The sequence below is a fragment of the Salmo salar genome, chromosome ssa06 (assembly GCF_905237065.1).
Source record: "Salmo salar chromosome ssa06, Ssal_v3.1, whole genome shotgun sequence".
Classification (NCBI taxonomy): domain Eukaryota; kingdom Metazoa; phylum Chordata; class Actinopteri; order Salmoniformes; family Salmonidae; genus Salmo; species Salmo salar.
In genome coordinates, this window is record NC_059447.1 from 54401574 (window position 1) to 54418249 (window position 16676).

Sequence of the window (16676 nt, forward strand, 5' to 3'; positions counted from 1 at the left end):
ATAAAAAACTATTTAGTTCATGGTTATTGTTAGTTACATGATTATACGTTTTTTGTGCCAGCCTTACCGCTGTCACCAATCTGTAACCCTTAATTCTGGTTGTAGATCATTTACACTGTTCGGCAGTAAAAGTGAACACGGGTTACAATGCAAAACTGTACTTGTAGTTTAATTTCTCCGGACCAAGAGATAAAGCTGACCAGTCTTGAACAATTCACTCTTTTTTTCTCCCTCACTCCCATCACACGCAGGTGCCTCTGGGAATACCATGCTTTCAAAATAAACATCCCCAGGGTACAAACAATAACAATTGCGCCAAAATAATAAGACATAAAACGAAGGCTACAGTGATTACACATGCAGAAACGTGTTTGCTGACTGTCCCTGCATCTTGATGAAAATGGAGGGCACAGGTATTACATGTTGTCCATATTTCCAGTATGCTCAAGGCCTTTGCTGAACAGCTCACTGCAATATGCAACTTCAACTGATTGTGGGTCATTTTCACACCAAAATCTGGATTAGCCAGAGGTGGTCCATACCCATCCACCACTTTATGGGAGAGTGCAATATGCTGCACATCTGAAGCTGTAAGTTGCAAACGTGGACTACTGGCAGGGAGCTTCCGCAACAGCACTGAGTGTTTGACTGGAGGCTTCCAGATGCTGCATTTCCTCTTAATTAACCATCAGCCGTGATTTCTACCTTCGAGGGGTCTCTCTGCACAGGGTGAGAGCCGCCATAGAAATGTGTTCAAATCAAACAAACATTCTGACGCCTTTCCTGTCTATCAGCGTATTCTCAACAAAATCAGCATAGAGCAGGGTAATGCGGATTTTAAGGTTGGGCCTTACATATGAGAACATGCAAATGGGTAATCATGTTTATAGAAACTAGACCTTTTGCATCTTCTCAGATATGGGTTTAAATGAAGTAATGCAACCATCATAATATCCTATGACCAATTCCCTCCTTTTCTCAGTGTGTGCCGAATTGATATAAAAAAGGAGGAAAACACTACCCGATTTCATATTTGATTTAGATTTGACCACAAGGGAACAGTCAATACACAGTGTCTGACAGACATTGTTTTTCCTCTTGTGCTGGCTGGCCTTAGAATACCAGAAAACTCTCTTCCGTAATTTCTTATTTTTTCTGATGAAAAGCTGATCACAACATAAGTCACAATAAACGAGGCAAGTATTGCACTGCGGTGATAAAAAAAAAAAGAGAAAAGAAACCTGAGACATTGTTTTCTGTTTTATTCAGACTTACTGACCTGCTACAACAGTATTGCATAGAGTATAAATGTGTCAAAATAAATTATATTACAGAACACAGAGTTTGTGGTCAGAACAAAATAAATGGACCAGACAGTGGTTGTGAGGCCGGTTGGACATACTGCAAAATTCTCTAAAGATGTTGGATGTGGCTTATGGTAGAGAAATTAACATTAAATTCTCTGGCAACAGCTCTGGTGGACATTCCTGCAGTCAGCATGCCAAATACATGCTCCCTCAAAACTTGACATCTGTTGCAATGTGTTGTGATAAAACTGCACATTTTAGTGGCCTTTAATTGTCCCCAGAACAAGGTACATGTGTGTAATGATCATGCCATTTAATCAGCTTCTTGATGTGCCACACCTGTTAGGTAGATGGATTATCTTGGTAAAGGAGAAATGCTCACTAACAGGGATGTAAACAAATTTGTGCACATCATTTGAGAGAAATAAGCTTTGTGTGGGTATGGAACATTTCTGGGATCTTATTTCAGCTCATGGGACCAGCACTTTACATGTTGCGTTTATATTTTTGTTCAGTGGAAATATCAGTCACCGTCAAACACAAGGTCTTGCAGCCCTCTTCATGTTTGGTTCAGTATAAATATTTTGGAGATTTACCAGAGGGCTATGGAGTTACCTGACCAGCCAGAATTATTTAACAGGTATTCTATTATTATACCATATTCCATTTCTCAATCCAGGGATATTGACTGGGTTTTACAAATGTACATGTACCACCTGTACTGCAACTTCATATTTTGGTTAATTTAGCGATGTGGCTGCAGGCTGAAAACAGCAAAAAGCTGCCAGTTTTAGACTGCCTGGTCCATAATAATCTTCCATTTATTTGTTATAATCAGAGTTAGTTACATACATCTAAAATATCAATCGATGATAACAATCCAGGGGAGAATGACTGTCACCTCACATTGAGGATTTCAAGTTTAAGGTGGACCGCAGTACTGCAGACATTGTTTCCAGAGAACAGGATCCCCCATTGTAGAGAATGGCAATATTCGTGGATATATAGAAAAACATTAACACAATCATGGTGCCAATATTTTAATCTATTATTTCACCAGATGTATGTCCTTGAACCGATTACTTTAAAATCACACAAAGTGAAAAGGATCATTTAGTTGCTAATAGCAGCCTGCAGTACCTCAGTCAGCCTTCAACTGGAGATCCTCAATGAGGGGGCAGGACTGAGCAAGCCTGCAACTTCACTTCATACAGTAGCTTAAACTGAGCATGAGACGTTTCCAAAAACTCCATGTTGCAAGATGGTGACACGCTGAAATGACACTTCCTGATCTTTAAACACGCCACTGAGCATTCTCAAATGGGGTGACGTCATCGATGGCTTCGCCCATTTTTTTTTTTTTAACAGTCTATGTAAATCTCATCATGATCCGCAACAAATATTTACAGACGTGTTTTTTTTTTACATTACCTATTCGATGTAAATTAAATGAGTCCGGAACTCTGTTACAAAAGCCCAAGACCCTTAATATACTGCATTTATCTCAATCTTATCAAAATAAACAAAATCACACAGAAACTGTATAAATACAACAAAAAAGCTTACAAAGCTTAAACTCAACTCATTCAATGCACTGTTCTCAGCAGTGTGAGCAGGGAGGATCCACTGAAGTGTGCTGATGGTGTGAAAGAAAATTCTCGTTGGTTTTATTGTTCCGTTTTGTGGTGATGTTCAGGCTGACTCTGTCCTTAGGGTGGGGTCTGTGTGCAGTCATGCTGGAAGGACGGGAGGGGTGTGTGTGTGTGTGTGTCATCGGCAGAGCATCAACACCTGGGAGTTGTTTGCTTTGAGAGTTTACAACAGTAGTGCCGGTAGCCTGTGCCCCAACCTCTCATCTAAAATCTGCCTATTTCAGAATGTGACTCAATGCAGACATGATCATTTCTGTTTAATTTACATATTACTTTGTATTCTTATTGGCTGACTGGAAAAAAGGGGACTCTTTTTTTTGGGGGGGGGCGCAGCGCTTACACATAGCAGCTGTTGTGAAACTCTTCCGTGTAGCCTTTTCCACAAGAAAGGGCCGTGTCACGTGATGGCAGCTACTGCTCCCCTCCCCTGTCTCGGGGAGCACATACACTATATACACTCACACAAAAGTGTGCAGACACCTATTCAAATGATTGAATTTGTCCATTTCAGCCACACCCGTTGCTGACAGGTGTATAAAATCAAGCACACCGCCATGCAATCTCCATAGACAAACAGACAGTAGAACTTTACTTCTGTAGGAAAATAAAAGGCATGTGATGAATCAGAAATTGTGGAATATAATTACTGTCAACCTAAAATATTGTAATATAATTATACAGTTTATATAACCTCTATGTAAAATATATATATATAAACAGACCATAATGTCAACATTTTTGTTTTCTTTGAAAGCTGTGAGTGCTATTAGATATAGATATGATACAATATCAGTACATGTTGCATATTCAACTTGTGTAAGTCCTATCAACTGATTTCAGCCAGTATGATTGACTGGAATGTTGGCAATTAATTTGAAACATTTATGGAATCATTATTTAAAAAAACTGTCTGGCCAGCTAGCAAACATACAGTGCGGATAAATTCTCCAAATTCATTAGCTTACAAAATATCTTATCTCAACACTGGAAAACAATGTTTGACCAACTCCCTGACCAAAACGGCTGACTTTTATCTCATCATAAGATGGTTCATGTCCCTTTTAGTATAGACCCAGTCAGTATTAGATCATCACGACCCTATGCGCCTGTGCGGAAAACAACCTGTGGTTACCTAGGTTACCCCATTGGCTCACAGCAAAAATGTAACCTTTTTCAAACGCATGCTTTAGTCCATTACAAAACATTTGATTAACAGGTCTAAAGATGACTTTTCAACATCGCCTGCTCCCTAGCATTCTCACTACTTAGAAAAACTATTGTAGGGCTTCCCTCATGCACCTTTTCATGACTATGCTAGTATTGTTGTCTCTACCTTTTTGCCCTTTGTGCTGCTGCCATGTGTTGCTACCGTGTTATGTGCTGCTGCCATGCTGTGTTTTGTCCTACATCTTTTTTATCCCAGCCCCTGTCCCCGCAGGATGACTTTTGGTAGACCGTCATTGTAAATAAGAATTTGTTCTTAACTGACTTGCCTAGTTAAATAAAATAAATAGCCACTTGAGTGCTAGCTAGCTACCGACCAGAACATTAAGTTTGCCAAGACCAACACCACAAAACAAGTAGACTATACAGCTACAAGTAGTGAGTAGAGTTCCAAACAGACTGTATTAAACCAGTTAAATGTCTTACATGTGATGAAATGTTTTCCACACACACAGCTACGTGTAGCCTACTTGGACACCGTGTCCCCACATTTCCCACACGGATAGCCTGAAGCCACAAGGCTCTCCTGGCAGGCTCCATTTCCCTACGTTGGAGAATAGCCTGAAGCCTCAAGGCTCCATTGCCTTACGTTGGAGAATAGCCTGAAGCCACAAGGCTCCATTTCCCTACGTTGGAGAATAGCCTGAAGCCATAGGGCTCTTCTGGCAGGCTCCATTTCCCACACGAATAGCCTGAAGCCACAAGGCTCTTCTGGCAGGCTCTATTTCAATACGTTGGAGAATAGCCTGAAGCCACAAGGCTCTTCTGGCAGGCTCCATTTCCCTACATTGGAGAACAGCCTGAAGCCACAAGGCTCTTCTGGCAGGCTCCATTTCCCTACGTTGGAGAATAGCCTGAAGCCACAAGGCTCTTCTGGCACGCTCCATTTCCCACACGAATGACCTGAAGCCACAAGGCTCTTCTGGCAGGCTCCATTTCCCTACGTTGGAGAATAGCCTGAAGCCACAAGGCTCTTCTGGCACGCTCCATTTCCCACACGAATGACCTGAAGCCACAAGGCTCTTCTGGCAGGCTCCATTTCCCTACGTTGAAGAATTGTGAAACAGAAGGTCTGGATTTTTGACCTGGCTACATGTACATTGAATAACACAGCAGCTTTTCGGCATGTTTTGTTACTTCTATAACAAAAATAAACAGACGCCCAAGTTGCCTCTTTTACAATGTGAGCCAAAAGGATGCTGGTTTTCCTCAATTTGTGCCCGTGGTCGATGGGAATTCCTTTATTATTACGTGAATACCAACTGGGACTATTCTAATTCTACGAATACCTTGGTGTCTGCATTTTTAAACAATCGTTAAAGTGGAAAATATACATGGTATTCAATTGTATGTACAGCTCTTCAATGAGACAGACACCACTAAATGCTTAAACGAATGCAGTCTAACAAAACACTGTTCCCAAGTAATCAATACAATGTCACCTTAAGATTCTCAAAACATGTGAGTGACCAAACCGCAAACCAAATACTCAAAATCTTGTGCCGATTATATTTTGTTGTCCGCTACTATCTGATTAAAATGACCAAAATGGATGGATAAGGCATCAATGTAAAGTCACAGAATTATCGACTATGCTGAGACTCGCATCCGGAAAAGGCATTCTCTGGCGTAAAAATATCTGCATTATTGACAATCAGAAGTTTATGTTAAAGGAACAAGACCAATCAGAACACAATATGTGAAGCTCTTTGAATAGTGAGACAGACAGCTGTTGTTTTAGAGAGAGGTAGTGTGAGGATTGAACAAGTCCCGGTCTATTTAATTAATTCTTGATAAATTATTGCAATGCTCCAGAAATACATGGTGGAATCCATCCACAAAAATGTCCTTGTTACACAGGTCGTCCTCTTTGTCAAAGAATGCACTGGTTAATAACCATCCAGTATAACGTCTCAATGGTAACGCTTTGTGATTGTTGCTCTAAGTCACTGCTTATTAAAGTAATCTTGTTAATGTAAAAGATGGCACCAGCGGGCCACCAGAAATATGCATTCATCATACAGTAGAGGTATATCGGCCAAGTAATCATCAGAACTTATGAATAAATATACCAAGTTCTTTGTATAAAAATAGAGACTTAAAAAATAAATGAGTCATTCTTCCCACCACCAGCTCATAAAATGGGCAGCTGTGAAATGGCGCCAATCAGTCAGTCAGGAGCATACCAGGATCTCAATGATGTGGTCGAGGTCATTGAGATACCGCTGCAAGGTGATGCTAGAGGTGGTGCAGAATCCCTTGAGGTTGTCGTCATTCCCAAAGGAGGCTCTGCTGCTCCCGCTGCGAGGGGGGCAGCCCAGGACAAAGTCAGATGGGTCGTACATTGACGTGTCAATGTCCTCAAAGATGTCGTCCAGCTGCAGGTCCGTCAGGTAGCTGGTGGAGTTTGTAATTTCAAAGGATCCAAACAGCAGAAGCGGAGACTTTCCGTCGTCCTCCGACCACAGTCTCTCAGGGAGTCCTGTGCAGGCAGACTCTGCGTCATCTTCACAAAGCAGTGAGGGTGAGGACAGTGCGGCCACTAGGGTGGTGGGGGGCACATGCGGCAACTCGGGTGAATGGCGCAGTGCAGCAGGGGCTTGAGGCAGTGAGGGGGCTGGAGGGGGGGAATCCAAAGGGTGTGGGCCTCCCTCCTGCCTCATCTCCCGCTGAATCTGGTGCAGAGTGTTAGCCAGCAGCACCGAGCGGTGCAGGCTGGGCTCAGCTCGCCGCTGGCAGCTCTGGAGCTTGAAAAGGCACAGGTCCAGCACCAGCTGCCTCTGCTGAGGGTAGGGCATGTCCAGCACCGGGTCCTCGCATTCACTAAGCTTTCGCTTCAGCCCACAGCCCACCATGTACCTGTGGCGGGAACAGGAAGAGAAGGATGTCAGACAGGGCCTACAATTAACACCCGCCATCTGCGGGTAAATTTTGGCATTGTAAGATGTTTATTTCACCGGCCACGTTGGTGGATGGTCAAGGCTCCACAGTGCTTGCATTTGTGAATAAAATGTCAAGTATGATCACATTTAGTCAAAAATGTTGCAGTAGCGGTTTTCAAAGTACTGCCGTTAATTTACCAGCTATGAAACCTAAATCGCACAAAGTCAAAGGACTAGGAATCCCATATAGCCTATCCCACCTCGCACTGCAACACTGCCTAACCGTGGGCACCTAAAGAGCTGATGGAAAGAAGCATTTTCTTGGGCACAGGCATACAAGTTGATGTAAATTACTTGAAACAAATTCTACTGAAGTGAGACTGTCCTTGTGTTTTGTCCATTTACATTGTTCGCAAGCCATTTTGTTTTTCAATGTTCGAGTTTCAACTGCTTAGGAAGAGAAGACAACGCTACTACTAGTCACACTCAATCTCACGGGCAGAAACATGACAAGTCGCGTTACCACAGTAACCTCCCACCCTTAAAGGGGCAGGTGACCATTGTCTTATGTGATATTTTGGTTAAAAGACTCAGGGTCACAAAAAGTTATGAAATTAAACAATACCGCATTTCTTACTGGTAATACATTTGTTTTACAAAGCAAGCTGCATGCTCTTCTGTTTTTTGTTGGGTGTAATTTTAGCAGGGGAAAAATATTTTGTCAGGTAACAAAGCTGAGTGGCTGGTAGCTTTTAAATCTAGCGTTTTATTCTTAAAGACTGACTTATCCATCTCAATACTGAAGTGGCATGAGCACCATCTGTTGTCCTGGCTATTGAAAGAAATCATGAAAAGTGTGTTCTTTTGAATTGGGGCCCATCCTTCACTGATCGTCATTCTTTAAATAGCCATCTCTGCAGTGAGGTTCTCTTGTGGAATGGTCTTGAGTGGCATAGGCCCATTGTATTCTCCTTTTGTGCTTTCAGTGGCATGTTCGGAAGAAATAATCTGAAGGGTGTGCTTGCAATGTTCTCCACAGAAATATTCAGGAAGAACATTGTCAGATTTAAGTAAGTTAATGTGAAGGGCTCTGCAACAACATACATCTGTCCCCGAATAAAGAGTCTTGGTCGACCAAGAGTCGTTTGTTCTTTCAACCAATCGATTGGTCAAAATGTTTAAACTAGGGATGCACGATATATCGGTGAACATATCGGAATCGCCAGATATTAGCTCAAAATGCCAACATCGGTATCGGGACGAGGTCTAGTTTAACGACGATGTGCAAAACCGATGTCAAACCTGATGTGCATACCTATATAACGTAATGACGCCACATAAAATGTTGCGCTACACGAGCAAATCAGCATTCCTAACATAGTCCACAATGTCTGCTGTGTGTATCGAGCAGTCATTTGAAAGAGTAAGACATTTCAGTGAGACAACTCAAAAGGCGAAATCCATTAACGAAGATAATGGAATTCATTGCCCTTGACAAATCAATCGTTCCGTCGTGGGTGATGTTGGCTTTTGCCGACTGGTCGAGCACCGGTACACATGTTGCCCTACCGGAGTTACACATTAGTAGCGTCACTGCAATTAGCTTCAAGACATACTATGGAACGCCGTTTGGGTCTTTTCGTGTCAAAAAAGATACACCTCAAATAACACCAATTGACAAGTCAAATAACACTATTTGACACATTAATCTGTTGGGGCTAGGGGGCAGTATTTTCACGGCCGGATGAAAACCGTACCCAATTTAAAACAGGTTACTACTCTGGCCCAGAAAATAGAATATACATATTATTAGTAGATTTGGATAGAAAACACTGAAGTTTCTAAAACTGTTTGAATGGTGTCTGAGTATAACAGAACTCATATGGCAGGCAAAAAACCTGAGAAAAATTGAATCAGGAAGTGGGGGAAATTAGAAATGTAGTTTCTTTTGAATCCCTTGAAAAACTACAGTGACATAGGATTTACGTTGCACCTCCTAACTCTTCCATTGGCTGTCAACAATCTTAAGGAACTGGTTTCATCCGTCACCTGTTACCGGGCAGAAAATTGTGGCTCAGTCAATCACTGGCCAGTCTGAGGACAGGTGTCTTATGACGCACGTGACTTTGTTGTTTTCTATTTTTCTTCTGGGATGAATACCTATTGCCCGGTTATAAAATTATCGCAATTTTACATTAAAAATTACCCTAAAGGATTGATTGTAAACATCGTTTGACGTGTTTCTACAAAGGGTAATGAAACTTTTGACCATTTCGTCTATGGATTTGCGTCCACGCCACATGGCATTGTAAAGTGTTTTGGATGGGTCAACAAAACGGACGTATTTGGACATAAATGATGGACTTTGCAGAACAAATGAACATTTCTTGTGGAAGTGGGTGCCCTTCCGAGTGCATTCCGCCGAAGATCAGCAAAGGTAAGAAAATATTTCAAACATATTTTTAGAGATTTGTCAACGCCGTGGTTGTAGGCTAACTGTATAGCTTAGCATTGAAACCTAAGTTCTGTACTCAGAATATTGAACAATGTGCTTTTTCCGTAAAGTTATTTTGAAATCTGACAGTGGTTGCATAAAGGAGTAGATTATCTCTAATTCTTTAAATAATTGTTATAAATATTGTCAGCGTTTTTGAGTTCTTCTGTAAATGTGCCTATTCACCGGAAGTTATGGGGAGAAAACGTTTTCTGAACGTCATGCGCCAATGTATAAATTGGGTTTTTGGATATAAATATGAACTTGATCGAACAAAAAATGCATGTATTGTCTAACATGATGTCCTAGGAGTGTCATCTGATGAAGATTGTCAAAGGTTAGTGATTAATTTTAGCTGCATATCTGGTTTTGTGACGGCTATCCGTGCTTGGAAAACTGCTTTTTTTTTTGCTCATGTGCTATCCTAAAATAATCTAATGTTTTGCTTTCACCGTAAAGCCTTTTTGAAATCGGACAATGTGATTGGATTAACGAGTAGAGTATCTTTAAAATGCTGTATAATACTTTAATTTTAATTTTGAGATTTTTTTGTGAATTTCGCGCCGTGCCATCTCACTGGTTGTTGTCCAACCAATCCCGTTAACCGTATTTTATCTCGAAGGGGTCCTCTAGAGGTTAAATAAGCTTTTAATTTGACACCTCAAATAACACAGTTCTATTATAGAATGTTGTGTGTTCTGAATGTGCAAGCCAAGTGCCACCACTATTATCTGTAGCACTGTCAAAGCTGTACAAAAAAAGTCTGCAAACATCAGCCATGAACGATGTGTTTACAAAACCGCGTTGGTAATAAAGCATTATTTGTTTGACCACAACTTCTGGGGTAGCTACAACCAGCTTGCAAACAATGACCAGTAGAAACTGCAGTCATTTTCATTAGCAATGATTTAGGAATCCTTGTGACTAAGTATTAACTAGGTTGTCACTTGTTGGTCGCCAATTGAAATTGTCTTCAGTTCATGAAAATAAATAGCTAGCCAGCTACTTAACCCTGTTGCCCAAAGATAACGTTATAAGTAGCCAGCTAGCTAGTGAGGCTCGACAGGACTATGAAGCTAGCCACAATAAGTATTAGGCACAATAGTGGAATTTGCTTTTTGCATTCAAAATAAAAAGTACCTCTTTGAAAGTGAGGCAGAATGTTACAATTGGTGGAATCATGACATATTTACACTAGATAATGTTAAACAAGTTCAGAATGTGAAGCAATTAAATAGGGTATCAATCTACTCAATACCAACAATATTGTTTCCCAATGTCCTCAGAGTTAGACTCCAAAAGCATCCACTCAGTATTGTTTTTTCTCTGGAATAGTGTTCAATACACATAGGTTGACAATAAATGCTGTGCCTCAATTCACAGTTGTTTGAGTCCCGCAATACGAATGTTCTCTGGGTGTCACTAAGTAGACTGATACGCCATGTCATTGATCCACAATCCATAGGTATGGCTGTACAGTGAAATAACTATGCCCCCAATGCAATTCTAAAGTATAACATCCAGTGTGATTTCAACAGATTTGTAAAATGATTGTCTTTTGTTGATTTTATACAACATTCCAACCTCGTTTAGCATGATCTATTCAATTATGGCATAATTCTATTTACAGTGGGGGGGGGAAAGTATTTGATCCCCTGCTGATTTTGTACGTTTGCCCACTTACAAAGAAATGGTCAGTCTATAATTTTAATAGTAGGTTTATTTGAACAGTGAGAGACAGAATAGCAAAAAAATCCAGAAAAACGCATGTCAAATTTTATAAAATGATTTCCATTTTAATGAGGGAAATAAGTATTTGACCCCTCTGCAAAACATGACTTAGTACTTGGTGGCAAAACCCTTGTTGGCAATCAGAGGTCAGACGTTTCTTGTAGTTGGCCACCAGGTTTGCACACATCTCAGGAGGGTTTTTGTCCCACTCCTCTTTGCAGATCTTCTCCAAGTCATTAAGGTTGAGGCTGACGTTTGGCAACTCGAACCTTCAGCTCCCTCCACAGATTTTCTATGGGATTAAGGTCTGGAGACTGGCTAGGCCACTCCAGGACCTTAATGTGCTTCTTCTTGAGCCACTCCTTTGTTGCCTTGCCCGTGTGTTTTGGGTCATTGTCATGCTGGAATACCCAGTCACGACCCATTTTCAATGCCCTGGCTGAAGGATGGAGGTTCTCACCCAAGATTTTGACAGTACATGGCCCCGTCCATCGTCCCTTTGATGCGGTGAAGTTGTCCTGTCCCCTTAGCAGAAAAACACCCCCAAAGCATAATGTTTCCACCTCCATGTTTGACGGTGGAGATGGTGTTCTTGGGGTCATAGGCAGCATTCCTCCTCCAAACACGGCGAGTTGAGTTGATGTCAAAGAGCTCCATTTTGGTCTCATCTGACCACAACACTTTCACCAGTTCTCCTCTGAGTCATTCAGATGTTCATTGGCAAACTTCAGACGGGCATGTATATGTATTCTTGAGCAGGGGGACCTTGCGGGCGCTGCAGGATTTCAGTCCTTCACGGCATAGTGTGTTACCAATTGTTTTCTTGGTGACTATGGTCCCAGCTGCCTTGAGATCCTTGACAAGATCCTCCCGTGTAGTTCTGGGCTGATTCCTCACCATTCTCTTGATCATTGCAACTCCACGAGGTGAGATCTTGCATGGAGCCCCAGGCCGAGGGAGATTGACAGTTCTTTTGTGTTTCTTCCATTTGCGAATAATCGCACCAAATGTTGTCACCTTCTCACCAAGCTGCTTGGCGATGGTCTTGTAGCCCATTCCAGTCTTGTGTAGGTCTACAATCTTGTCCCTGACATCCTTGGAGAGCTCTTTGGTCTTGGCCATGGTGGAGAGTTTGGAATCTGATTGATTGCTTCTGTGGACAGGTGTCTTTTATACAGGTTACAAACTGAGATTAGGAGCACTCCCTTTAAGAGTGTGCTCCTAATCTCAGCTCGTTACCTGTATAAAAAGACACCTGGGAGCCAGAAATCTTTCTGATTGAGAGGGGGTCAAATACTTATTTCCCTCATTAAAATGCAAATCAATTTATAACATTTCTGACATGCGTTTTTCTGGATATTTTTGTTGTTATTCTGTCTCTCACTGTTCAAATAAACCTACCATTAAAATTAGACTGATCCTTTCTTTGTCAGTGGGCAAACGTTCAAAATCAGCAGGGGATCAAATACTTTCCCCCCCACTGTATTTGCATCACTGCCAATGGCATACTTGTATTCATTTTTTATTTGACCTTTATTTAACTAGACAAGTCAGTTAACCTGTTAGGGCTAGGGGGCAGTATTGACACGGCTGGATAAAAAACGTACCCGATTTAATCTGGTTACTACTCCTGCCCAGTAACTAGAATATGCATATAATTATTGGCTTTGGATAGAAAACACCCTAAAGTTTCTAAAACTGTTTGAATGGTGTCTGTGAGTATAACAGAACTCATATGGCAGGCCAAAACCTGAGAAGATTCCATGCAGGAAGTGGCCTGTCTGACAAGTTGTGTTTCATCTGGGCTCTTTTTATTGAAGATTTAGGATCTTTGCAATAACGTGACACTTCCTACGGCTCCCATAGGCTCTCAGAGCCCGGGAAAAAACTGAAGGATATCGAGGCAGGCTCTGGCTGAAACACATTATCGCGTTTGGCAAGTGGCCGCTTAGAGTATTGTGGGCTTAGGCGCGTGCCCGAGTCGACCGAATGCTTTATTTTCTTTCCTCTGTTTACCTAAATGCAGATTCCCGGTCGGAATATTATCGCTTTTTTACGAGAAAAAATGGCATAAAAATGGATTTTAAACAGCGGTTGACATGCTTCGAAGTACGGTAATGGAATATTTAGAATTTTTTTGTCACGAATTGCGCCATGCTCGTCACCCTTATTTACCCTTTCGGATAGTGTCTTGAACGCACGAACAAAACGCCGCTATTTGGATATAACTATGGATTATTTTGAACCAAACCAACATTTGTTATTCAAGTAGAAGTCCTGGGAGTGCATTCTGACGAAGACAGCAAAGGTAATAACATTTTTCTTATAGTAAATGTGACTTTTCTGAGTGCTAAACTTGCTGTGTGTCTAAATAGCTAGCCCTGTGATGCCGGGCTATCTACTGAGAATATTGCAAAATGTGCTTTCACCGAAAAGCTATTTTAAAATCGGACATATCGAGTGCATAGAGGGGTTCTGTATCTATAATTCTTAAAATAATTGTTATGCTTTTTGTGAACGTTTATCGTGAGTAATTTAGTAAATTCACCGGCAGTGTTCGGTGGGAATGCTAGTCACATGCTAATGTAAAAAGCTGTTTTTTGATATAAATATGAACTTGATTGAACAAAACATGCATGTATTGTATAACATAATGTCCTAGGGTTGTCATCTGATGAAGATCATCAAAGGTTAGTGCTGCATTTAGCTGTGGTTTGGGTTTATGTGACATTATATGCTAGCTTGAAAAATGGGTGTGATTATTTCTGGCTGGGTACTCTGCTGACATAATCTAATGTTTTGCTTTCGTTGTAAAGCCTTTTTGAAATCGGACAGTGTGGTTAGATTAACGAGAGTCTTGTCTTTAAAATGGTGTAAAATAGTCATATGTTTGAAAAATTGAAGTTTTTGCATTTCTAAGGTTTTTGAATAACGCGCCATGGGATTACACTGGCTCTTACGTAGGTGGGACGATTTGGTGCCACCTATCCTAGAGAGGTTAAGAACAAATTCTTATTTTCAAAGACGGCCTAGGAACAGTGGGTTAACTGCCTTGTTCAGGTGCAGAAACGACAGATTTTCACCTTGTCAGCTCGGGATTCGATCTTGCAATCTTTCGGTTACTAGTCCAACGCTCTAACCACTAGGCTACCTGCCGCTGAAGGCTAACCGCAAAGTCCACTATTGTGGCTAATCCTTATTGTGGCTAGCTTCACAGATGGGTCCGACCACCATTAATCAAATAAGAACTGTCTTGTAAATTAGGGTTATTTTAGATAGCTAGCTAACTATATAGCTAGGTGTTAACTATAGTTACTGAAACAGATGTCGTTTTGCTATGTTTTTGGGGAAGAACTACATTGTTTGCATCCATGAGCTAGCTAGCTTTTTTACGACCAGCACTGTAGGTGCGCGAGACAACTTTACCAGCATCATTGCATACTTATCGATGAATCGTTGTGACATATGAAATACGAATGTGTGTAATCAATGTGTAATAAATAGGTTATATTATTGTGACGTGCAGTCATTCAGGTCCTGATTGGTCAACAAGCTTATTTGACGAGTCAAAGTGTTATTTGACATGCAAAGACTCAAACAGCGATCCTTAGTATGAGAAATCCTAGTTGAGAATGAAAGGACTGAACAAATGAACAAAACAGCTCAGCAAGTGAAATAAGTAGGTTTTGATTATGTGCATTTCCCACCGTAAAGCATGGAGGTGGCGTTATGGTGTGTGGGGTGCTTTGCTGGTGACACACACTTAACCAGCATGGCTACCACACTATTCTGCAGCGATATGCCATCCCGTCTAGTTTGGGCTTAGTGGGACTATCATTTGTTTTTCAAAAGGACAATGACGCAACACACCTCCAGGCTATGTAAGGGCTAGTTTACCAAGGAGAGTGATGAAGAGCTGCATCAGATGACCTGGCCTCCCCAATCCCCCGACCTCAACCAAATTGAGATGGTTTGGGATGAGTCAGACCGCAGAATGAAGGAAAAGCAGCCAAAAAGTGCTCAGCATATGTGGGAACTCCTTCAAGACTGTTTGAAAAGCATTCCAGGTGCAGCTGGTAGATTGAACGCCAAGAGTGTGTAAAGCTGTCATCAAGGCAAAGGGTGGCTTTTTGAAGAATCTCGAATAGATTTTGATTTGTTTAAACACTTCTTTGGTTACTACATGATTCCATGTGTTACTTCATTGTTTTGATGTCTTCACTATTATTCTACAATGTAGAACATAGTAAAAACAAAAGAAAAACCCTTGCATGAGTAGATGTTCTAAAACTTTTGACCAGTAGTGTACATGCACAGATCAAATAGGCTACATCACATGTATAAGACCCATATTAAGGGTTACCTCAGTAGTTGGATGAGTGAAAAATGTCCCTTCTGCTCCTTGACTGAATTCATTCAAAATGCATTGTTGTTGCTATCCTTGTGAGGCAATCCAGGTGTGCATTGGTCAGTCAGTTTCTCTTACACAATATTCATTGTTGAAAATGTTGCTTCACATGAATAAGTGCTGACAAAAAATGATGTCCACACTGCTTTAGAAGTTGGGTACCCTGTGTCTGGCACAAGGCTCCAGAAATGGTTAACACCTGATCTGAGATCACCTTGCAATGTGTCATTTGCCTGCAGCTCCACTATCTCACTCTCTATTCCAGCACAGTCAGGACAGCTGGCTATGATGACTGGGGTCAGAGATAACACTGGCACATGAAAGGGGTTCTCAATTAAGTTAAACTCCTTGTACTCCATGATATCCTTGAATCTTGACTGAAACGCCAACTTCAACTCTTCCAACACAGGCACAAATGCATCATAGCTAAAATGTAGCAGTATGTCTGGGTTGGATGTGGTGACTGCTCTGGCTCCTCTCTCCCCTTGCTTGCAAAACATTTACAGATTTGAGGGAGAGAGAGAGAAATCTTTCCAAAACTCTGCCACAAGACAGCCATCTCACCCAATTGTGAAATATCAAGTCGCCGCATTCTGTCTGGTATTCCTCCATCAACTCGCGGAATTGCCGGGGATTCAGTGCCCTCGCAATAATGTTAACCATGTGCACGACTTGCTGCATCACATTCTGTAAGTCAGTCTGAAGTTAGCCACAAGTGCTTCCTGATGAATGATATGTAACAAATTCGGGAATATCCTCTCTCTCATCAGGTCTATGAGTCCCTTCTCCTTCCCTCGCATGTTTGGAGTGCCGTCAGTGCACACAGATGCCAGATTTGACCAGTCAATATTATTATCAGCAGAAAATGTAACAAGAGATTTCAGAATATCCTCTCGTTTGTCCCTGAAGGGGCAGTAAACAAAGGTTGCTCTATACGACTCATTTTGAGTGAAGCGAAACCAAACACATAATTGGGCA

At 41.4% G+C, this 16676-nt stretch overlaps 1 protein-coding gene across 4 annotated transcripts in view; it reads right to left on the bottom strand.

The window, feature by feature from the left end:
• Positions 1–1247: 1247 nt before the first annotated feature.
• The window catches only part of LOC106607647 (SERTA domain-containing protein 2), a 39539-nt gene continuing 24110 nt past the window's right edge, over positions 1248–16676 (bottom strand). For 2 of the 4 annotated variants that reach the window (XM_014204813.2, XM_014204814.2), the window contains exon 3: positions 1248–7042. In XM_014204813.2, the coding sequence (XP_014060288.1) occupies positions 6358–7042 (685 nt within the window). In that variant the 3' untranslated portion in view covers positions 1248–6357. The remainder of the gene's footprint in view (positions 7043–16676) is intronic. The other 2 variants (XR_006770274.1, XR_001329246.2) reach the window with 2 other exon arrangements.